This window comes from Leptonychotes weddellii, chromosome 13 (assembly GCF_054177405.1).
Source record: "Leptonychotes weddellii isolate Sample4059 chromosome 13, ASM5417740v2, whole genome shotgun sequence".
In the NCBI taxonomy this organism is placed as follows: domain Eukaryota; kingdom Metazoa; phylum Chordata; class Mammalia; order Carnivora; family Phocidae; genus Leptonychotes; species Leptonychotes weddellii.
The window spans coordinates 19570970-19595901 of record NC_138381.1 but is presented as its reverse complement, the minus strand read 5'-3'; the positions used below and the strand labels follow the sequence as shown (position 1 = coordinate 19595901).

Genomic DNA, 24932 nt, shown 5'->3' with positions numbered 1-24932 from the left:
GTTAGTTGAACCTATTGTGGTAATCATTTCACAATATGTCAAATCAACATGTGGTATGCCTTCAACTTATACGATAATCTATGTCAATTATTTCTCAATAAAACTGGAAAGAAAAAGAAAAAAGACTCATCAAGGCATATAAGGGTTTTTTTCCCTTAATCTTTAGATACCCTAGAAAACTTAAAACCATGTCTTACACACAGAAGATGCTCAATGATGATTGATAAATGAATAAACAGATGAATGGATGTAGAATCGTTGCAAGTGAGAAGGGGAAATGTTGTACAATCTCATTGGACTATTTTTTCATGAACCTACAGGTATCAGAAAGTGCAATTTGGGATCAAGAAATCTGAATTCTGCATTCGGATTGATTAGGGGCTTGCTGTTTAAACTTCATTAAATAATATAGCCTTGCTGTGTCTCATATATTCATTAATTTAACAAATATTTGTTAAGCATCTTCTATCTGCCAAGCACTGAAACATTTCTTATAAGGTGTATTTTTACCTGACTCCTCTCCTAGTGAATGATAGACATTGGTGATTAAAAAAAAAAAAAATTACCATAATTCAAATACTCAGGCTAGCTGAGTATCTGGTACCTGTAAAGACTGGTCAATGAGCAAGTCGTATTATAATCTGACCATTCTTTGGACAGCATTCCTAGAAAAAGAAAAGCAAAATGAAACAAAACAAAACCTTCCTAAGGGTGCTAGTTAGATTAGCTATTAATTATATTTGCAAAGAAGTATATATAATGAAATAGAATTGAATATTGAATGTATTATATAAATTGCATCTTTCTCGAATATGAATTACTCATCCTTTTAGGAGATCAATGCCATCAGATCTGTTTGCTATACACCCATTACACTTAATTAAATGGTTCAGGTCCAGTGGGGTCAGAGGTGTCCAATAACGTTTACCATCCGACCGCCATCCAGTGGCCTGGACTCTGTGCGCACATAGTCCTGGTTCCCTGCAATGCGCAGGCTTCTGCATTAGGAAAACAGCTACTACTCTAATTTTCTCTAATTGACTTGTTGGCTTTGCTAATGGGGAAGGCAAAAGATGCAGGGACATGGAGACTGGGCCCTGACAAGCACCTGGCATGGAGGGGGGCCACTGAGTGAAGTACATAATCTGTAACGAGTACAGGACTACAGGCTGTCAATTTGGCTGCCAGTGGCATTTAATTCAGACCAGTTATTAATTAAAAATAATGATGTTCTTCATGCTGGCTCTTTTTTTACCAAGTACGGCATCTTGGTCTAGACCCCGAGCAACCTTCCACAGGTCTTTTGATTCACTTCCTCCGCCGCAGAGAGCCATTCATCTCACTACCTTCAAGAAAGCCTCAACAAAAGCTCTTAGAATAATGGGTCTCACATCTACCAAGTCTCTGGGGAAGGAGAACCAAGAATTCTCTCTATTACCCATCCCTTGTCTTTACAAACCCTATAATCAGTAAATATGCATTTATTCCTTTTTTTTTTTTCCTGGTCACAAAGAAGATACCGGCCAGGAAGTGTCTTAGAGGCCCAGAGAGCTAAGTCTTTTTTCAGCCTCCTTTATCCCAATTCAATGTATTCTGTAAGAAAAGTTGGCCAAATAGTGGTGAACATCGGATCAATAATTTGAAATATGTGGAATCACTCAGAAGATCCATAATTAAAAATAATTCCCATGGACATCCACCAAACTCCAAGTTATTTCAGTGTGATTCAATCACAGTGAGTTCAAATGAAAAAATACTGCTGTACTTTATTTTCCAGAGGCAACTGATATATTTTCAAGCCATATATCTGCATCATTTCAGTAAATCCAAAAAATAAATTTGCTGTCATAATTGTCATTAAATGTATTCCTGAACAATGGGGTCTGACCATAATTAATGATTAATTCATTTGAAATTCATTATATTAAATGTGTTTAACTCATTTGATTCTTCTATAGAGGGAGCAATTCCAGGCAATTCTTGTGATTTACTGGTTTTAAAGTTTAAGAGCTCTGAGCATGTGCAGGAAAATAGCTTCACATTGCCCTCTAGTGGTGAGCCAATAAATGACACTCTCCTCTCCTTTTGTATGGGGAGAAAACCCTCATTCTCGGTTGCTCCCAGCATCTTTCCCCCTTAACACACAAACAAGATGCCAATATCACAACACAAAAGGGGATCAAAGCATTATAGCCCACTGTCCACTATTAGCCAATAACTGAGTAATATTTTTGTTATTGTTGTTCAGGCTGATTCAGTACTGGATCAAGCTTTGTGGGGGCATGAAATATTCCTGTTGCTTCCTTAGGAGATCCAGGTGCATTTGAAAAAAGCACTGTACAGAGGCCAGAGGAAGCTCAAAAGATGTTAATGAGCAGGTAGAGTATAAAGAACATAAAGGAAAGATTTTTTTTTTTCATAAAAAGAAGGGAAAAAAAGGTAGACAAAAAGGATTGTGGAGTTGACCTAGGTCTTTTATTTCCTTCGTAGCTCTATGTTACTTTAGAAAAGTCAGTGAACTACCTGATCCTTATATTACCAACTGAAAACAAGAGAAGACCAGACCAAATCATCTCCGGGACTGCTAGCTCTGAGTGATATTCTTATACCAGTTACAACTCCATTGCAAATCTGTTTCCCTTTCCCAAGGCTAAGCCATTACCATGTTTTATTTAAATTAAAGCTAGGTCTCCCCTAGGATGTGCACAGCATAGTTGGGATCTGTGGAATTTAGCAGTTTGTGTAATTCAATAATCCAACAGCTAAGAAATTATAAAACTCCAGATTCTTTGTTAGTATATCCTATACCATGGCTAGACATCAAGTGGAAGAAGCTGTCATTACTCAGATCATCAGACACTTGTAAGCAAGCGTCAGTATTGAAATGACATTTATCTCACATTTACTATGGGGGAGAGATTAAGAAATGATTAATAATGCTCAGGAGCCAGATAGCAGCATGTTGTTGTAATTCAGATTGATATAAAAATTCAAACTAATAAAATGAAAATGAACCAGTTTAGATACCTTTTTTTCTCTTAAATGAGAAATAATATGCACTCCAAAAGACAGAAAGCCAATAGTGCACAAATGTTGCAGAGGCTTTCAGAGCATGTTTTCTAAGGAGAGATAAGCTGGGCAGCTAGGAGGGGGGGGACAGAGAGGTGAAGGCAAGAATTCAATGTCTCATAGACCATGCTACCTGTGAGTTTTAGCTCTTAACTCTGAGCAGGAAGTGAAGAGCCTCTGATCAAGTCAGACAGTCTTCAATCCGAATTCTAAATGGAGAAGTCAGCATAAAACAATCATATTTAATCACCTTGCATAAATGAGACCTGCTTTATTATTTTATTGGACCCTCCTTACTTCCTTACTATAGTTTCTAATTTGTTGCTGTTGATCTTATGGTTGACATGTTAACTAAGGAAGCCCAGACTTCGTCATTTATTTTTCCATGAGTATGTATAGATTTGCATGCATTTGTGTATATAGGAACCTGAGGTTACAGATTTGTGGTTTACCTTCCGTATGCTGATAGACTAGAAGACTGCCTTCCATATGTTAATAACATCTTGGAGTGGTGGCTCCATTCCTTAGGTGAATTACTTGGAGGAATTACTGTCTAGCACCCTCTCATACCCTGTGACTAAATCTCTCCCCCCTCTCTCTCTTCCTATCTCTCTTCCTTTCTCCTCTTCTCTCTCCTTCAGATTTAACAAGTAAAACCAAACTAAACCAAACAAAAATCAAAACCCTAGCTCCCAAGCACAGGAGTTTTGGAATTGCTGACCTCTCTCTCACTCCCTTGATAAACAAATACATAGATAAATGCAAATATATGCTGTATGTATATTATGTGAAACCAAATGCAATTTGACCCACAGGCAATTTTATGGAGCTTGACTCTAATGCAAATGTTTACATTGTAGTTGTATAGATAAATCATATGTTTGAAATCAGGCTTTGTCTCCACTCCAATAGCTATAAAGGATGTTTCCTAGTAGAGAAGTATTTTTGCTGACCCATCTAACTGTATTTTTGACATATACCTTTTTCCTGAGATTGTTTTCTACTTCCTATCATCCTTCTATCCCTAAATCCTACCCATACCTTCAAGCCCTGGTACCAAGTCCATATCTGCCAAGAAGTCTTAGATGACCCAATCCCTCACTAATTTTCCAGACCTCTAATCTCACATAGCATTCACAAGTTGTATCACACACTGTACTACTTAATTTTATGTAGTCTTTCCTTGTCCATTGTTTTCTCTGCCCAGAATTATGATTGTAACCTGACAATAGGGGTCCATCTTTAACATATGCTCCAAGAGCATTTAACATTTGTTGACTGATTACTTTCTTATTAGTAAACTAGGTTGATAGCAAAAATTAATAAATAAATATTCCCTCTTGTAGGGGAAGCAGTTCACTTAATAGAAACCCTTTGACTACATTAAACATAATTTTATTTTATTCCTCTTGCTATATTGTGGCTCTCCTGTCATTGTGGTTTGGAATGTCAATATCTCGAATGCTAATATTTAGGTCACATAAAATCTCATGAAGAAAAAGCCATCTAATCAATTTTCAAAGAGCACTCACTGTCAGAGATAAATCCACTCATTTTTAAAACTTTTTTAAATTGTAAAATAAAAAACAGATACAGAAAACTACCAGCAACAAATATATAGCTTAATGAATTGTGTAAGTTGGACTTGAACTGTTTCTTTGCTCTATTTCCTGCAAAATGGCATTTGGATCTATAGGTTTAATCAGACTAAGTAGGTTCCATTCTTTGGGAAGGCTCTAGGAGTGTGTTCTTTCTTTAGAAGATACATTATGCCTAGGTTTCTCTATTTTATCTTAACAATCACGAATGCTTAATGCCCAGATCCATTTGTTCATTGGGGCTGCAAAATAGTAATATTTGAATTCTATCATTGAGTTTTCACTTGTTAGTTGGAATAATATTATAAGTGTATGCTTCCCCTTCACACGCTGTGTGGTTACATAACTGTAGAGTTTATTTAAGAAAAACATAATGAATGTTTGATTCTTTAGCTGGTTTTCAAGATAGTAATTTGGTTCTCTGTCAACCTCAGAAGTGACCAGCTTTTATTATTTTTTAAAAATACCTTTATGAATTCATACATTCATGTATATTTGTTGGGTTTCAATTCATTGCAACTCTCACCTTTATTGAATATCAGATTGTCTTCATCTTTGGTCTGTGGGAGCCTTTTTCATTTGATTCCTGAATCCATTTGACATGAGCCTATTAGTCTTTGGTTGTTTCCTTTCTATCTGGTTACATCAAGATGTTTCAAGCTCAATTGTTATGTGTCCTATCTCAGACCAGGAATCAACCAGTTTTACAAGAACCTCTTGTTTCTTGCAGTGCAAAAAAAAAAATTTTTTTTTCAAAATCCCTATCTGGGCTTTAGGGGCATTTGTTATTGACAATGTCTCTAGACTTCTTCAGTGGATGGAACTAGGACAGACATAAAATGCCTTTTGAGTTGAAACTGATTTTCTGATTAAATTTTAGGAATGTAAGACTTTACATACCTCTTCTATTTTACATCAATATGTCCTTTCATCCACACTAATCTTCTGGTTCTCAAGGACACAGGAGATGATGTAATTATAATTTCTCATGATTATTCATTTGCTTTATCCCATATTACATTAGTTGCAGAATAACTAATAATATTATCACCATCAATAATTATTGAAACATTGATTTGTGCATACACTACCCCTAGTCTCCCTTATTTTTGACTTATGACTGTAGGATAGCTACAATATCAGAACATGTAGCCATTACAAAATAAAATCTCCCCCTTTTAACTCTTACTTAGTCTTAGTTCCTTACATTTGTTGTTCATCAGTTTACCATTGGGGTATCTACCCTGGTCATTTAGGAGCTCATTTCTCAGTAGTTCAGTAGTTCTCAGGATCATGGGAGTAATACTCCCTGGTTACTTATATGTTGATAACAGCTTGGGTGTGCCCTTTATAGTTAGGCTAACTTTTGTTAACTATAAAATCCTTGAATCACATTCTTTACCTTGGGTATTTCAAATAAATTACTTCAGTTCCTTCTGGCATAAAATGTGGCTGTCCAAAAGTTTGATCATAATTTAAGTTTCCCCCCTTTTTTTTTGTTATATAGCCAGATTTATTTTCCAAAATTTACAGAAATTTCCAGACTCATCACTGCTCTTGAGAAATGGTATATGAAAGTATTGTTTTCCTTGTAATCTCATGAACACTGGGCATTAACACGATCTTACATTTTTGCCAATCTGAAGGGCCAAAAGTTTTATTTTATTGTTGCTTTTCTTTTCATTTCCCTGAATATCAATTCTCCTTGGGCTATATGCAATGTTCTTACTAATTTGAAGAACTACTTGTATCTTAACAAGATTAACCACTTTTGTGTGTATAGCAAATATTTTCTTTCAACCTAAAATTGTTCTTTTTTTATTATGTTATATTAATCACCATACATTACATCATTAGTTTTTGATGTAGTGTTCCGTGATTCATTGTTTGCATATAACACCCAGTGGTCCATGCAGTACGTGCCCTCTTTAATACCGTCACCAAGCTAACCCATCCCCTCACCCCCCTCCCCTTTAGAACCCTCAGTTTGTTTCTCAGAGTCCATAGTCTCTCCTGGTTCATCTCCCCCTCCGATTCTCCCCCCGCTTCATTTTTCCCTTCCTACTATCTTTTTTTTTTTTTTAACATATATTATTTGTTGATAGACATTGGGGAGGGCATGTGCTATGGTAAGCACTGTGAATTGTGTAAGACTGTTGAATCACAGACCTGTACCTCTGAAACAAATAAGTTTCCCCCTTTCAAGTCATGTATTCTTTCTGTCCAGATGCCTAAAAGATTTTTTTTAACTCAGCAAAAATTTCTTGAATTACACTTTTTAGTATTTGTTCTGTTTCCTTTCTTTGGTTTTCCTCCTCAAGGACAACTATTACTCGTCTATTAGACCTTCCTTCTCTTCTGTTCATCACTCTCTCCTAAATTCTCTTGTACTCTCTCTTAATTTCTTTTTGTTTTGTTTTTTCTTGTGCTTGTTTGTTTGTCTAGGTACTCTTTATTTTTAAAAATATTTTTTTTACTTAGTCTTTCTTGAGTTATACCACCTCATTTCTGAGTTTTTTTCCTAATTTTAATTCATGTTACTCTTGCATATCTGGCATTTAATTTTCTTAATGTTGTTTAGCTCATTTTGAAATAGTAAATTTCAAAGGTTTGATCTACTTTCCTTGCGTATTTTCTTTTCTTTTCTTTTTTTTTTAAAGATTTTATTTATTTATTTATTTGAGAGAGAGAGAGCATGAGAGGGGGGAGGGACAGAGGAAGAAGCAGACTCCCCGCCGAGCAGGGAGCCCGATGCGGGACTCGATCCCGGGACTCCAGGATCATGACCTGAGCCGAAGGCAGTCGCTTAACCAACTGAGCCACCCAGGCGCCCTCCTTGCGTATTTTCAATCTCTTTGGGAGTGTGCTTGTCTACAGGAATGGTATACTCCTCAGTTTATTTTGTAAGGTATTTAGCCCCAACAGATTTTTGGGGCTTGCTTTCTTTCACATGACCTGTTCCTCTACGTTCCCAGATGTTCAAATAGCTTTTCTAAATACACAGAGCTCCCTCTCCCGTTGTTTTCATTAGACCAGAGCCGAGGGTTCAGCAAACTTTAGCCTGCAGGTCACATTGGCTCAGGTCCTATTTTTGTTTGAACCCCATTGAACTAAGAATGGTTTTTGCATTTTTGAAGAGCTGTAAACAAACAAACAAATGCAGGTGAATACATGACACAGATAATGTGGGCTGCAGAGCTAAATATTTACCATCTGGGTCCTTTACAAGAAAAGTTGGCCAAACCCTGATACACACTAAAAACTGTACAGCAGCTTGCTTTCCAAGTTTTCATGACTTTGCTCTCTTCTACTTTTATCTGGACCTTCTCTTCCCTTCATTTCTGTTGCTTCTGTCTGCTCAAATTTTAACTCTGTTGCCAGCAATTTGTCCCCGGTGTAAGTCCTGTCCTGGAGAGGAGATTTTGCAGGCTAGTTTTGTGTACTTATATTTACTGTCCACAGGTTGGCCTGCTGCATTTTCTAGCATTAGCTGATAGGTATTTTAGAACTATTTCTGTTTTGAAGTTGGATGCCTCTCTCTGATTTCTCCTACACAGATGCTGATAAACACGCAAGTCCTAAGGTTGTTGGTGGTTTGTCCACATGCAATTATATTTCGGGGTTTGAGAGTATAGCTCATTGCCTACTTTTGTTGGAATTGTCCAAGTGCTTGTGGTTGTCTATCTAGTCAATCAGTCTCTTATTATGGGAAGATTCAGGAAGATTAAAAACTGTATTGTCGCCCCCACCACCTGCTTCCCAGAATCACACTCACTCATTTTTAAACAACAACTTACTTAGTAGATTATATTAAATTTTATTGCAGGAAAATGTTTACCCTGGATATTTCAGTACACTAAGTAAATCATCATGTTTATTTTCTTTCTGTTTTTTCTCCAGAGTCAAGTTCCCATTACGTAATCTCCCTAAAAGCTTTTAACAATGCAGGAGAAGGAGTTCCACTTTATGAAAGTGCCACCACCAGATCTCTAACAGGTAAGCTGAAATAGTTTATCCTCTTATGACAAGGTAGCCAGTGTTTAAGTTGTGGTGGGGAAAAAAAAAAAAAAACCTAAAGCAAAATACAAAGGAAAAAAACAAACAAAATGTATGTAGTCATGTTCTGAGCCTTGAGTGTGTATGTGTGCATGCATATTTGTGTTTACGTGCATATACATATACACACACACATAGTTCATTATCTTCTTGGTTTACAAAATTAAGTGAGAGGAAGTCAATCTATAAATTAATATGTGGACTTAGAGAATATAGATCTCTCCTTCTCTGTCTTCTCTCAGTAGCTCATATTTTGGTGGCTCGATACCACTCTTCATGCTCGTGTGCATCTTGTTTCATCTTGCAAATCAGTGCAATTGAGGCAGGAAAGTTTCTGTGCAAAAGCCACCAGATGCCCAAATGGCCACTTGCTTCTCTACAGAGGATCCTTCAAACTAATGTGACAAGGAAGGACTGACCTCCTGGGACTGGTTTAGACTAGGCTGAGTCAGACAGGTGGCCTATAGGTCACCCCAGCAGTGCCCAGAGCCTTATGATATTTAAAAGTGTGGCTGCTTCCGGGGTTTCACACCTCTAGGAATTCTTATGTGAGTTGGACTGTAAAGGCAGAACACACACAAAAAAAGAGCTGAAGGAACTCAGAATGGAATGGATAAGAGAGTGAGATTCAGGACATTTACAGAGACTATTTGTGAGCAAGGCTGGGCTTACTCAAAAATAGAATAAATACCACTCCTGGGGGGCTGTTCAGAGTCACTGGAAAGTCACACAACCATCCCCAATAGCCTTAGGTCTGAAATCTGGAAGTAAAACCCAAGAGGTCCATCTGTTTAGTGAATTCTTTGATCCTGCCCCATTTCAAAATCCACAAGCCTCAGACCTCATTTAACTCATCAGTTACTTTCACCTTAATGAGAATAAAAAATCTGAGAGCAGGATTTCATAGTGAACACTAGAGAACATGGAAAACTACTGGGTGCCTGAGTATGAAGTCCTGACAAGGAGGAATAAATCACCTTGGAATAAATAGTGGGATCTGTGACTTCTGCTACCACCTAAGTTTATGTAAACTTTGTACAGTTTATTTTCCAAACCTATAAGCTCCATTCATAGGCTCTCTTGAGAATATACAGTTTTAAAGTGAATTCACAGTTGTTACATGATGGTTTCCAAATATACCATCACTTCATTAATTTCAACCAGATTTTCTTGTAAGGCAAAGTTGTTGTTCCAGAGTTTGCTTGAATCTTTGGCTCCTGTTTTCAAGGTCTATGATCTGCCTAAAGTGATATGAAAAATTTTGGGTATGTGTCAATGTATTTCTTTATCTGTGGAGACAGTATGGCTCTCTCATTGTGTTATCAAAAGGGCTCATGTCTCCCCAAAAGGGCAAATAGGCAAATAAGAAGTATTACCTGAGAGAATGTCTACTGTCAAACATATTATCTCTAAATAAGATGAGGTGTATGGAGGTCCAGAATAGGAAACCATGAGATAACATGATGGAGGTGTCTAGAATTTTCACTTCCCCTTATTCTCTTGTTCTGCCAGTAGCAGTGTTCTTTGGGAGGTAGCAGGTCACTTTAGCTCTACTTGTTCTTTCCATAATTTGTATTTAGTAAGCTATCTCTTTCCTGTCAATGGTAGAAGATGTTGAGCACCTGCTCATCAATGTGACCTTGAGCTTGTGATCAGGCAACACAAATTATACTATGGCTAGTCTTTTCAAAGACCACTTTCTTACCAAAACGAAAGCCCACAAAGAAGAGACACTCAGGTGACCAAAAAAAAAAAAAAATCAATTTTGAGCAGAAAGCAGTAGTAGTAAAAATAGAGTTTACATAAACCAAAGATAAGCTGCTCACAAAGAACCATTTGGGACATTAACTTCTGCCTTCACATTTGTTGTCATTCTTTAATCCTTGGCATATGGCATTCCCAGAGTAGTTTCCAAAACACCAGTGATCCATAAGACTATTTTTCTCTAATAAGACTCTAATCCTAATGGATCTGGAGGAATGAATGGATACCAAAAGCTGGAAATTATGTGAGGCATTTTCTTATTGAAGTAAAGTCAGTAGGGTTTGAAGAGGAATGAATAAAACCAGTCCTTTCTTGGATGTGGCAGACTTATTTTATTGTGTTTCCACACATCATGGAGAACAAAGGACAAATAAATAGAATCAAAGGTTAAGGTTCTGGGAGAAATTCTATCAATAAATGTGTCATAGTGCCACAGAGAAGACATTCTCTGTCTCTGAGCTCTGTAAGTATTCCCATGAGCAGACGTGGAAGAGGCCAGCATAAAATAAATAAAAAATCAGAGGCAATAAATGCATCAGACTGGAGTAAGTATCAGGCCATGATGATTTCCACAAACACCTGCTCTTAGGTGGAGCCTCTTCTCTGGAGCCTCATCTCATCCTGAGCATATTAGTATTAGAGCTGAGGAAAGTTTCACCAGGTCAAATGGGTGTGTTAAAAGTTTTATTTGTGCAGTAGAGCTTTTTAGTTCTTAATGTTGCAAGAACAAGACATTCTGAGCCTGGAGAAGGGAAGAAGGCAGGGGAATAAGGAGGTGTGTTCTTTGAATTTGTTTATTCTCAACTGCTTTATCAATGTCTGAATGAAGTATAATCCAGATGTAAAATTATGTTATTATTTTAAAAGCTTGTTTTGAACTTTAGTATGTGAACTGAAAATTCATGAACTCTTACCAAAATATTTATTAGGAATTGAATAGGCTTCTCTTTTTAGCAAAAGGTTTGAGGCTATGTTTTTTTGTTTTTAATTTTTATTTAGTTTTTACTCTTGAATATAACCACTGCAAATCAACAGCATATAAGGCACCTAAAAACTGGAAAAAAGTTGTTTAGCAACAAAAAATGGTGTTTTTTAACCAAAAAAAAATGCTTTTAATTTAACTGTGCTGAGAGAAAGATAATTAGCAGTGTATGGAGCATACATGTATTTAGAATAGTGCTCGCTCTCCACTAGAACATTCTGCTTTGTTGGAAAAGCTCTATATCTATACTATCCAAGATGATAGACTGGCTTGTATGGCCGTGGGATACTTAAAATTGGCTAGTGCAACAGAAGAAGTGGTTTTTAAATTGTATTTAATTTTAATAATTTAAATTTAAATTGTCCGTGTAATTAGTGGCTCTTGTATTAGTACAGATCTAAAGGAGATGGCAAGTAGAATGACAAGCCATGCCTGAAAACAAATTCGCTAAAAAAAAGCCAAGAAAAACTTGGCCAGGGATAGAAATTCTTAAATTATGTAAGTCCATAGATAAATACCAACAAACATTACTTGAAATTTGAGGGACACATTCTGGAACTGAGACTCCAAGAAACTCCACAAGTCATGAAAAATATACTATTGTAAAATCCAGGAAGAGCCAGAGTGGGTGTTAGCATTTCTTGAAGTAGAATCACTACTTTTCAAAACCTTATCTATGGCACCTGTGGCAGATTATTAAATTCATATCGGTTTAAAAACCAGGTTAAGCAAAGAAACAACATATATGGTATAACACATTATGTAGGTTGGTCAAAAAAGAAGTTTGTGATTCAGAATAGTCTTCCTGTTGTGTATAACATTCTTCTTGGAAAGTCGGCTAAGAATAGAAACAAGGGGGGCAGCACCTGTTTCAGTTTGGCCAAAACACCTGCCACGGATACACCGACCTGATGACTGATCGGGATCCTCCTGGAGGCTCTTCAGCTCCCCCTTCATCATTTCATAAATCCATTTGGGTTTAAAGGAGCCCTTAATAAAAAGACACAATCAAAGGAAATACGGAAAGCCTGGGCTCTGTCATTAAATTTTAAACATTTTTCTTTCTCTCTCTTTCTCTTTTTTTTTTCTTTCCTTTTGTTCTGTTTTTGTTTTCAGGTTTTGTATTTTGCTCCAAAGACCACAGCCCAGTAAACTACTAAATAATTCATTGGAAAACAGAGCGATGAGTAGGGGGTAGGCATTTGAAATACGGTGGACAAAGTGAAGTAGTCATCAAAACCAGGCAATAACTGCTGTGCTTGGAACTAGGCTATTTAAAAATGTAAACTCTGTATGTACACTGCTTCAGATACTCTACATTTTAGCAGGTCAGCTCCCCAAATGTCCTCAGATGCCCTGCCTGAGGGCTTTCTTTCTTTCTTTCTTTTTTTTTTTTGTTAGTGAGAATACATATTACATGATTTAAAGGTAAAATTTCAAAAACTGAAAAGTCTTAGGTATAAAAGGCTCAAAATTGGACTCTTACTATGGCCACAAGACAAACTCTTCTGATTCTGATATCCGCAGCATAAAAATGAGTACAAAATTTTTCTAGAGAATTTTCTAAAACCACACACGTCATCATGCAGGTTCTGATTATGTTAATAAGGATCAAAGCCTGTATGTACCTCCCACAGTTCGTTCTGTCTCCCCAGCCAATAACATAAAGTTTTCCCATGGAACTTGATACTTTGGAACAAGTAATATGGAATATAGGTATGCCTTAAGAGCCTTAGTTAATTACTCTGTGGGAAAGTGGGTAAAACAGATACGTCCATACTTTCTTTAATGATTTCAGTCTAAGAAAACCTGCCACACCAAGTGCTAGAAGAAACCTAGTTATCAAACATATCACTGGGGCACACGGGCCATGGACCTGGTCAGTCTGGCTTTACGCAATCATAGCCATAGACGGATTGCTGTAGACCACAGAGCCCTTTGGGCTTTATTACTTGTTTCTTGCCTAAACAATATTTATGCAGATATAAGCTAAGCAATAATGAAAGCATTAGAGAAACCGAATCAAGTTAGAAAAGGAGAAAAATAAACAAACTTAAAAGAACAGATATTGGATAGGCATTTATTTCCTTAACAGGAGGAAATAAACCAGACACTCCTTTTGATCTTGTTATTTTAAGTTATCTGTATAGTTATAAAACTGACAAGTTCTATACTAGACCTTTTAAGAAGCCAAGTGCAAAACTCCAAGACGAAATGGGCTTTTAAAATATATAGCTAAAAGTGACCACCGGAAGTGGAGCTGATAAAACCACTATAGGGAAATGAGTGAGTTACAGAAAATAGTATTTTTGTAATAGAGCAATACTGTTTCGAATGAGTTTTCCGATTGAATTAATTGTATTTTTTTCTGTTCTTCTCATGTTCCCTTTCATCATTACTGCCATGCATTTAACTCATTGTGACGTGTTACCACTGATATTTATTTTTTTAACTCTTTTATTTATGTATGTATTTGTTTGTTTCATTTGGCGGGTTTTAAACCCAGATCCCACTGACCCCGTTGATTATTATCCTTTGCTTGACGATTTCCCCACCTCGGCCCCAGATGTCTCCACCCCCATGCTCCCACCAGTAGGTGTACAGGCTGTGGCTCTTACCCATGATGCCGTGAGGGTCAGCTGGGCAGACAACTCTGTCCCTAAGAACCAAAAAACATCTGAAGTGCGACTTTACACTGTCCGGTGGAGGACCAGCTTTTCTGCGAATGCGAAATACAAGGTGAAGTTCTAACTGATAGCGTAAAATTTAAGATGAACTGTCATTTGCTTAATACATTGTTCTCGATGCTTCCTGGGCTGTCGTGAGTCGTTTTGTTGCAGGGGCACTAAATGGAAAAACAAAGCATTTTAATAACACAGTATCTAAAATTAGAATGGGAATAATTGTATCTTAGGAAGCAATTCTAAGGCAAGGTAGAACAACATCAAGAAATGCAAAATGTTGTCTAAATTCCACCAGATGCTGCGCTTGTGTAAATGATTTGATTCTGTACAAGGAAATGCCATTTTCCTTTAAAAATAGTGGGGCTCCACTTTCGTTTTCGGGATAGATTTTGGTGTCTTTCTTTTTATTTGGAATCTAGATGGACACCAAAGTCAACCCTGTCAATGTTACAAAGACCCATCTTATAGTGCACATGCCTGGGAACACAGCTGGAAGATTTTGTTACAAAGTCCTTAGAAAGCACTCTAAGCCGTTAGCATCTACTTTCTCAATTAGCCTTGAAACACGCTCATGTGGTAAAGAAAACCACAGTGCACATTCTCCTTTAACTAACATGAATTAGACCAACCCCTTTCACTGAGTCATCCTACAACCCTGCTAAGAGCTCAGTAGAGATGGATTGTGGAGGCATTGTCTTTACTACTTCTGAATCTCCATCAGCCAGCCTTAGCAACTCCAGCAAATAGTTATATACAGGGACAATTTTGTTACCTCCTAAGCCTGCCATAATGTTAGTATATGCAAACAATACACAAAATGTAGTCTAAAATGAGAAAATCAACAAGTGACTATCAAGTACCTACTATGTACCTAGAGCTGTGCTAGATGATAGAGGCAGTTACACACAGTTTAGTTGTTGCTACTTAACATATCATTTATAATCTTGGAATGAGTAAGACACTCAGTTCCATTGATCCATTGATATACTTCAAAGAATTCTTAAGTTATTCAAGTGACATAATATATGAAAATGCATTTAAAACATAAAGCTTCACAAGATGTTGATTTGGGATGAAGAAGATAGCTTTATTTTTTTTAAGACTTTATTTATTTATTTGAGAGAAAGAGACAGAGATAGCAACAGAGATAGCGAGAAGAGAGCATGAACAGGGAGGAGAGGGAGAAGCAAGCTTCTCGCTGAGCAGGGAGCACGACATGGGGCCTCGATCCCAGGATCCCGGGATCATGACCTGAGCCAAAGGCAGACGCTTAACCGACTGAGCCACGCAGGTGCCCCAAGAAGATAGCTTTAAATATAAGATCATACATGTTCCCCAGTAACCAAGGAGCCAATAGTTCAATCCTGGCACTCCAGCTTCTTCAGATGCCCCTTATCTGAGAAGAGAAGATCCCTTCTCTTTACCATTCCACTGGGGTAGCTCTCAGAGAGAATTTGAATCTCCTGATATTTCATCCAGTGTCCTTCCCACTAAACTGCCATCTTGCTTAATCTAGCCTCTAGCCAAGTGGTGATTTCAGGAATGACAACATCCTTTGGGAGTGTCTGACTCTAAAGACCCTGGAGATAAATCAAAATCCCACCAGTAATGTTGTAAATCTGCCTCTTTCTTCCTGTAGGCATGCTGGATCTGTTTCTAGTCTCTTTCAACTTTTAAGTGGTATAAAATTCACATTTCATCATAAATCAGTTTTTAATTGAAACCATTTTAAAAAGCTTTCTTTGGTACTGTCACCCTGCTAGGTCAGGTATTTGGAAAAACTCTCCAGGCAAGTCCAAATAGTATCATTGATATAACATATGTTTTAAGTACCCTATCCATCTCCTTGCAGTATTAGATTTAAGGCTCAGCAGAACGATAAATAAAGATAACATTATCAGATAAGACAACCAATGAAACATATGAGAACATTTTAAAAAAAAAAAAGTCTCTCTTTATATACAGATTGCCCAATTCTAAGTTTACTTTTAAAAGACTACTTTAAAAATTTTATGCCCATAGTTGCTGTACTTTGTCGATACATTCATTTCACAGAATGGCCCCAGGTACTTTGCCAGTATGTGAAATGTTCTGAAGGACAATGATTGTTCTCTGCAGAATGGCTTAAGTTCCAGAATTTCTTGAAGCAGATTATTTTGGTTGAATAGTTCATACCAGCACACATGGAATTATTGAGTCTCACAAAGAATGCCTGTAAGACTCAACCCAGTAACTATTCCTTGTAAGCGGAGGCTGATTTCTCTCATGGATTGAAGTTTGGGTATAGAAAAAACATTCTGTTGCCCTCCGTACACACCTATACTCTACATCTTCACCCTGAGAAGAAGAGTTTTAGAGGAAAGGGTGATATAAGTTGGATCGCAAGGATAAATACAGACCATATCAAGCCCACTAGAAAGTAATACAGTAAGCTTACATTTTACAAATAATGTTAATAGGGTGCTTTGGTTTTACATTGTGAACTTCTCAAACTACTTTCATACCTATTACTTCATCTCACTCCCCAGCACAGCTTTATAAGGTAGGCAGAACATAACACAAGATAGAGGGGGAAAAAAGAAATACATGGAGTCTAATGACTTGGGTGCAAGAGTTGGCTTTACCATGTCCTGTCATGTCATTGAACTTGCTCAATCTCATTTTTCCCATCTGTATGATTGGAATATTCACACCTACTATAAAAAGAATAAGATTCTCCATAGTTAAGCATGTATGTAGATCCCTTTATAAAGACATCATTAGGTTGTATAACTTGAAAAAGTTTTCCCATGAAACTTCAGCTGGAGCTCAGGTGACCTAATGGCATTACCCAAGGCTATCCCCACAGGAGTACCCTTCCACTTCATTTAATCCCAAATCAAGCCATATTCCAGACATTTATATTTTGATTGTCTAAAACTCTGTTTTGATTTTCCTTATCAGAAGGGGGAATTTTCTGTAATTTACTTTCTATTGAAATGATTAATCACATGTTTTATATAAATTTCTATTCAAAATACATTCACTGAGTATTGACTAGTGCTTACCAGATATAACATGGCTATTACAGAAGATACAAAGTTGTGCAAGCCTCAGTCACACCCTCAAGATACTTACAATTCAATAGGGAACTTAAGGCATGCCTAAAGTTACATATCATGTTAGACAATGCATGAAATATTGTAGCTAACATTTAATATGTTCCCTGGACCAGATACTATGTTTTGCTTTACAGACACTTTAAATAATGCTAGGAGGTCAGTGGTATGGTTATCTCCATTTTATGGATAAGGAAGTTGAGGCTCAGAGGGGTAGTACCTGTTGCATTCTATGCTCTCAAAAGTAACTGGCCAAAGTACTTCTAGGCTAATGATTTATTCTGAACAATAACCTTCCATTAAGTTCCTGAGAAAACCCAGTGAATCCATGGTATTTATAGAAGGCAAGTGCGTCATTCTAAAACACAAACAAGGACAGTATTGCTTAGCGGCCTCCCAAACATCAGTGATCTTTATGTTCAAAGAGACTAGTTTTATAAAAGTATGATCTTTTCTTCCTAGCTGAAATATTTCTCATTGTCCCATTTCTCCCCTTATTTCCATTTCTAAGACTTAGAGGTGTTCACGACAGTGAAGGAAGACAGGGTTGGAAGTTATGTTTCAGCTTGTCAGATACTAGCTGCCCATGTTGTGTTTTATTTGATGAAATTCTACCTTCCTGAGTCTACACAGTATTTTTACATTTACTCAGGGCCCACGTTTTTACAGCTATTTTAAAGAAGAGCTTCTGATAGATGTTTATGAGGTCATCACTTTATTAAGATGGATGGGCACATCATTAAAATGTTATTAGTACAGTTAAATATTTATTTGGTTTTGTAATGAAATGTAGGATTTTCATAGCTATAATCTAAGGATTCATAGTAGAATAAAAAAGATATACCACACTACAGTGGTATAGGAGGAGATAGGTGTGACATAAGTGGGGAAAAAGAGCTTTCCTTGATTTTCTAAACAGAGATATTAACAAATATAATAAATATAAAAGTGAAGGTAAATAATAAACTTTGGGAAAAAATCAAGATCTAAATACCAAGCATAAATTGATACTTATAAGAGGCATAAATAGGCAAAATTTGCCTGATCACATGGAAAATATTCATTAACCTGGAAGATTAACTTGGTTTTCTTCTTCATTACCATTTTGATCTCTTGAGTAAACAATAAAAATAGATACTTTATTTTCTACTAAAATATCTATAACCTGTTCAAAAGACGAATTCAAAAGACAAATGAATTCAAAAGATAAATAATACTAACACAATTATAATCTTTTAATACATATCCAATTTGTTGTTCCCTTCCTAATCAATTGCTCCAGTGACCATACTTATATGTGTGTTTCATGTGAACTTTGCATAAAAAGAAGACCACACAATACAACATTGCTTTTGTTTATTTTCTTTATAATAGCCCAACAGATTCTGGAATCACTAAAAGTTTGTGCTATAAATAATTTTTAAAAAGTGTAAGTAGTAGATCTCTAAAAATTAATTTTATTACTAATGGAAAATAATCATGATGATCTATTTTAAAATATATAAATTAAAACTTCTGAAAAAAAGATTTTGATTATTACAAACAAATGAAAGTGAAAGTCACTGCAGATTAGCTTAAAAATAGGATTGACAGAAGCAAGCAGAATTGGTCCTGAGACAGTGGTTATTACCGTACTTGGGAAAATTGATCAGCTAGCTGCCCCTCTGAACAACATCGCACCGGATTTAATCCATCGTGTTTTGGAGCTACCATCAGCCAGTGTAAACTGGTTGACAGAAAAAAAGTAGGGCCAGTGCTGTGTCCTAGGTCTTATGCTATTTGGAAATAGACTGTTTGTTATTTGGTCGTCTCTTTACATGCTTTGACTTAGCAAGTTGATAGAGTTCATCTTCTTCTCTTTGCTTATTCCCCACTGGTACAGTCAGAAGATACAACATCTTTGAGTTACACAGCAACAGGCCTCAAACCCAACACGATGTATGAGTTCTCAGTCATGGTAACAAAACACAGAAGGTCAAGCACGTGGAGCATGACGGCCCACGCCACCACATATGAAGCAGGTATGTGAAGAGAGTCTTACTTCCAAATTTCGATTTTTGATGGTGTTTCCCAGGTTTTTTGGAAGTTGGAACATATGTGCATTAGGATGTTTAAGTTATACCTTATCCTGCAGAAAATATTTCATACGCTGTAGTTCAAAGCACTTTTATATCTAGTATTATCCTCCCCACTCTAGAAAAGAAGAAAATGAATCCCCAGAGGTTTGAGTAATCTGGTTTTAATCTGGGCATTAACTCTGGAGATCTGAATATAAATCTTTTTTTCAATCCCTTTAAGTAAAGGCAGAAATCCATGCACTGAACTCTGTCCAAAACATTTGAGTCTTTGATTAGCAGTCATGGTGGGTATTTACTTTTTTGGAAAGAAATTAGATACAATAATACATTACAACCATAATCACATTGGTGTTTACCATAAATAACCTCAGTTATGGGTATGGGAAGAAGTTTCTGGGTGGTTATGTTCACTCCTTAGAAATAAGACAATGCAATGGAAAAACCTTCATGTAATTTGAAATAGTTCAAATCACAGGAAAATGTAATTCACTGTAAATTTTACCAGTCACATTTACTATGGATCATAAATGTTGAATTTGTAACCTTAACAGATGTGCAGTGCACTTGGCTTTTACAGTTCACAGAAATCCAAAATCTGAAGAATACAGGGTTCAACCAGCTGTTTGATTGGTTTCATGGTACTCTATTTAGGGGTAAACTACACCACACATTTCCAAATTTAAAAATATATATACCAATAAAACTCTCTGAGTAAGTTGAATTTCTTTTTCCATTAGAATTTGTCCCCTGGCAGTTCATTTATTCCAAACTACTACCTTAACTCAGAGAGTTCATTATTAATATTTCTTATATTTTTGTGGATACTTCTTTCTATAAGAAGTTTTCTAGTTTGTCTGATTTAATTTCAACATCCTTTTTTTTTTTTTTTAACTTCTTCTATTTTACATGTTTACATGTATTAACTCTTTCTCCTAAAAGTCTGCCCTGGATGCCAATATTCACAGCTTCTTAGGAAGAATAAGACATGATAAATGGGTTATGTTTTATGGGGAGAATAAGGGCCCTGCTCTTCTTTATTACTTAAAAGGAGATGAAAGGAATTCAACATAAACCAGTAAGACATTTGGTCTTCCCTGAGCGAAAGAGAAGGAGCAGTAATTTCCTCTTAAAGCAAGCAAATTCATTCATTTTTCCCTTTCATAAACATAAAGTGCACCCTATCATCTGGCTTGATAAATATATCCTATTCATTTCTCATCAACTGCCTAGCCTTGTAGGGACACCAACGGTGAGACCCATTGCTGACAAAAAGATATTAACTGCTAGAGAGTGGTTAATAGGAAGATGATTGTCAAAACAGATAGTGATCTGGACAAAAGTGTAAATAGCATGTGGATGAGATTCCTGGGTGATGATGAGAAGCAAGAAGTAATTCACAAGTGTCTGCAGGCTTTATAGCTGTGAGAAGGAGATGAAGTGAATGAAATAATTCTAGGTTTGCTTCTAATTCTGCAGTAACATAAAGACTGTATGGGACTGCATAGTTGTGCACTTGTGCTGAAGTTGCTTGTGATAAAGGTAAGAGTGTTTGGCAAATCCTTGAAATAAAACACTTCATTCTGTCGAGGTGATAAATCCTTAATTTTATTCTAGTTAAGTAAAATAGAAAAAACTGGAAGGACACCTGAAATAATGCAGAAAAAAACAAAAATCCTGAAATAACATAAGAAATACAACCACAGAGTTTTGGCTAAGTTGGAATCCGAACAAACAGATCCAAGGATAAATCCTGTCTGGAGAAATAAAGGGAGGTTTCACAAAAGAAATAACAGTTGAGCAATGGCCTGGGTGGATCATCAGGTACCCATACCAGGGACTTCAAAGGAAAGGAACAGCATGTACAACAGTACCAAGCAAGGATCAGAAAGATGTCTTCTAGAAGAACCTATGCATGGCTCAGCGTGAGTAGAGCACGGATTCATCAGACAACAAGGGGAAATGACGCTGTAAAAGAAAGTGCATTAAATACCAGGGCCCGATATTTATTATTTGTTATTTATTTACATTTTTAAGACTTATTTATTTAGGGGCGCCTGGGTGGCTCAGTCATTAAGCGTCTGCCTTCCGCTCAGGTCATGATCCCAGGGTCCTGGGATGGAGCCCCGCATCAGGCTCCCTGCTGGGCGGGAAGCCTGCTACTCCCTCTCCCATTCTCCCTGCTTGTGTTCCCTCTCTCACTGTATCTCTCTCTGTCAGATAAATAAATAAAATCTTTTTTAAAAGAAGACTTTATTTATTTGAGAGAGAGAGAGAGAACAAGCAAGAGAGAGCAGGAGCAGTGGGGGAGGGGCACATTTTTGCTATAACACATCTTCTTTTCCTGCAAGAATGTCCTTGTTCTTGTTTCATTAAAACCATATACATATGCAGTTTCTTACTCAGGATTCAACTACACTAGACCTATGTCTGCTCCTCCTTCCGCTTCCTTTTTTTTTTTTTCTTAATTTAAATATATTAAGTACCTTCTCAGGATATTATGATTAGGTGCAGCTTTGGTTAACCTGGAATACTAGTGGCTGTGAGAATCAGCGTATTAAAAATAAAATGTTATAAGAGATGGAAATATTTGGTGTCTCCTCCATTTGAAAATAGGGTTGCTCAGATTCTGCATGATAGGGCCAACACAAGAGCCAAAGAGAATAGGAAGAGTGAAGAATTCAGAATTAGGACAAAGTTGTACCTATCTTGTAATACAGAAGCATTATCATGCAGAGATCTGGAAATTCCTTCAGAATCTAACCATAGAACTTAGACATGTTCTGAAATTTCACATGTCAAACTAAGGGTAATGAAAAGAGACTGTCAATAATCAACTTGGAGTATTATGCATTGCCTCGAAGGAAAACTCACTGCATTTCAAAGCATAGACTGAAAATCAGATCTAAAGAAGCCTGGAAGATACTAGACTGGCCTGGCCAGTTTACTGCCACATTTAAAATACATTTAAATTTTTGTTGAGCAAAATATAGGAGGAAAAACAACTTTCTCTTTATTCTTCTAGGTCCTTGGCTGAGACCCCGCTGTAATAAAAGTTAGATTAATAACAGGAAGGCAAACAGGAGTTTAATAACATGTGCACCTCCTGGAGACATGGAGGATACCCAGGAACACTGAGTAACTCCCTGAAATGGCCCAAGCCATCACCTTAAATACAATCTCCAACTAAAAACAAAAGAATACTTTGGGGGTTAGGGAGCCAATAATGGGAGGTTTTCAGGCAAATCATAGTAAGCAAGGGTGTTGTTATTATACAGATTTAAATTCCTGCCTTCTCCCTAATAAGAGTTTCTAGAGATTTTATCATCCTCCTCTTCCGGGTGCAGAGAGGGAGACACTCTTATAAATACAAATTTCTCTTATAAAAGGGTAACATCTACTAAGTTTTCAGAGCTTTTCCTGTGTCTACTGTTTCTTAAAAATAATCGGCCTAAAATAATCCTTATGCCAAAGAGGCATATTTTGGGGTGATAAATTCTGGTCCCTTTCAACAACATGTGGGAAAATTAGCTCTAAGACCCCCATGGTCTCATGCCTTCTCCTTCCATGACAGGCTGATACTAAGACCTTCCCAGATTCCATACGTCCGTTTTCAAATATTCCTTTGCCTTCTTGCTAAGAGATATCTAATATGTTCACCTAAGCAAGATCTTTTAACCTGCATTTAAATTCATTCTTTTTTTTTCCTTCTTCTTGCTTTTAAGAAAATATAGAATTAGGTGAATTTTTGTTTTAAAATCCTAAAGTTTTAACAGGACTCTGTCTCTTGGAGACATGTAGCCATCAATCTCACTAAGTATGTGCACATTTCTTTGTTCTTATAATGATTCTTACATGTTTAGCGTGGCACTCACTTGGAAATATCCATTATACTTTTCTCCTCTGTATTCATACATATTCTGTTCTACTCTCTATAGTTATACCATTGGAAGTCATTTAACTTCCATGGAAAAACATTCATTTCTATATATTTGTTTGGTTGCTTGTTTAATTAAAATACTTGAAATAAATCGTAAATGCTAAGATCAGCATGATATACTGCATGATGGATTCTGAGTGTCAACATCATGATTAGAAGTCCCATAAATGTCTGCTTTCTTTCACATCCAATGACAAGGCCTTGTCTCTGTTTCATCTCGCAGCCCCGACCTCTGCTCCCAAGGATTTGACAGTCATTACTCGAGAAGGGAAGCCTCGTGCTGTCATCGTGAGTTGGCAGCCTCCCTTGGAAGCCAATGGGAAAATTACTGGTAAGCATCTCTGCTTTATTTCCAGCATTGCTTTGCTTGGCCTGCGATTGCTTACCCCATGTGCATGGCTCATGCCTTTTGTGTATTAGTTTTCTGTGCCAGCATCTCAGTGGACTTCCCCGCCCTTTCTGGTTGTCTCTTCTTGCCCCCTGCTAACCATGGAATTTCTTCTAATGGTGCCTACAAATACACATTTCATTTGAGTTGCTTTCTGAAGGATGTGTATTTCAATTAGTTTAGACCTTTTGTTTTTCATCTTGTGGAGCATTGGGACACTCTTCTAATGGAATGTCTCTAAGCATAAATGACTAAAACGAAGCCAGTTGTTTGGCAATTACAAAATACAAAAGACACCTAATGACCGTGTATTTTTGAATAGCACATACAAAGGAGGTTTGTCTGGGGGTTTTTAGTTTCTCACTTAGCTTTTAGCTTCTGACTTAAATCATAAGGTTCGTAAAATACTTAATATTGACTGACAGAAATTGAACTTAATGAATATTTCACAGTGACAGATTTTATTTTGCCAAATATTGCTGATAACATCAATGCCTAATTAAAGCATCCATTAGAAGCCTGTAATGTTAATTTAGTATGAAAAATATAATGGAGTTCTATCAGGGATTTTGCATTTAAATGATCACTTTAGGCTTTTAATAGATGTCTCCATAGCATATAATTATTATGAAAAATATTGTATAACTAAAAATGTGCACAGTATAGTCTAATTAACTTGAACCATTGGGTTAGGCACATGTAAGAGTCACTCCTTTTTCTTCTTTTTTTGCAAAGAAGAAGTGGATAGCACTATTATAAATTAACAAAGTAATTCAGTCATTTTGTGATAACAGAGATAAGCATGGAAATTATAGTTCAGATGGCACACTTACTTTGTATGAGTTACTTTCTGGATTTTCCAAAATGAAAAGATAATGTGAAAATTCCAAATGTGATTTAAATTTAAGCTGAAGACTTGTTTTCTCTAGAAAATTGTTCTGAGTGCAATAGCAAACAGAAATTTCATTTGAGCTGACAAATATGGAAAAAGAAGAGGGATATTAAATCTTCCCAAAATTGTATATGCTTAGTTGTCACTCTGCCAGGCTTTTTAAAACTGAGGCTGGCTCATTCCAATTTTCTTTTTCTTTTTCCCGTCAATGTTATGATTTATTTTCACTGGTTCTATTTCAGTACTTTTGTAGATTTTGATTTGTTTACATGGTGACTTTTTTATTATGTTATAAACAGTAATTTATAAGCATATGGTAAATCAATAGATAATAAGGTTAAGAAGAAAAAAACAGAATAGAAGTTGCCTAAATAAAAATGAGTTCT

General features: G+C 36.5%; 1 protein-coding gene across 1 annotated transcript in view; it reads left to right on the top strand.

Moving 5' to 3' along the window:
• DCC (DCC netrin 1 receptor) overlaps positions 1 to 24932 on the top strand; it is a 1045570-nt gene that overhangs the window by 916280 nt on the left and 104358 nt on the right. The window contains exons 15-18 of the mRNA XM_081802524.1: positions 8568 to 8663; positions 13976 to 14208; positions 19134 to 19272; positions 23490 to 23597. Coding sequence (XP_081658650.1) covers positions 8568 to 8663; positions 13976 to 14208; positions 19134 to 19272; positions 23490 to 23597 — 576 coding nt within the window. The remainder of the gene's footprint in view (positions 1 to 8567; positions 8664 to 13975; positions 14209 to 19133; positions 19273 to 23489; positions 23598 to 24932) is intronic.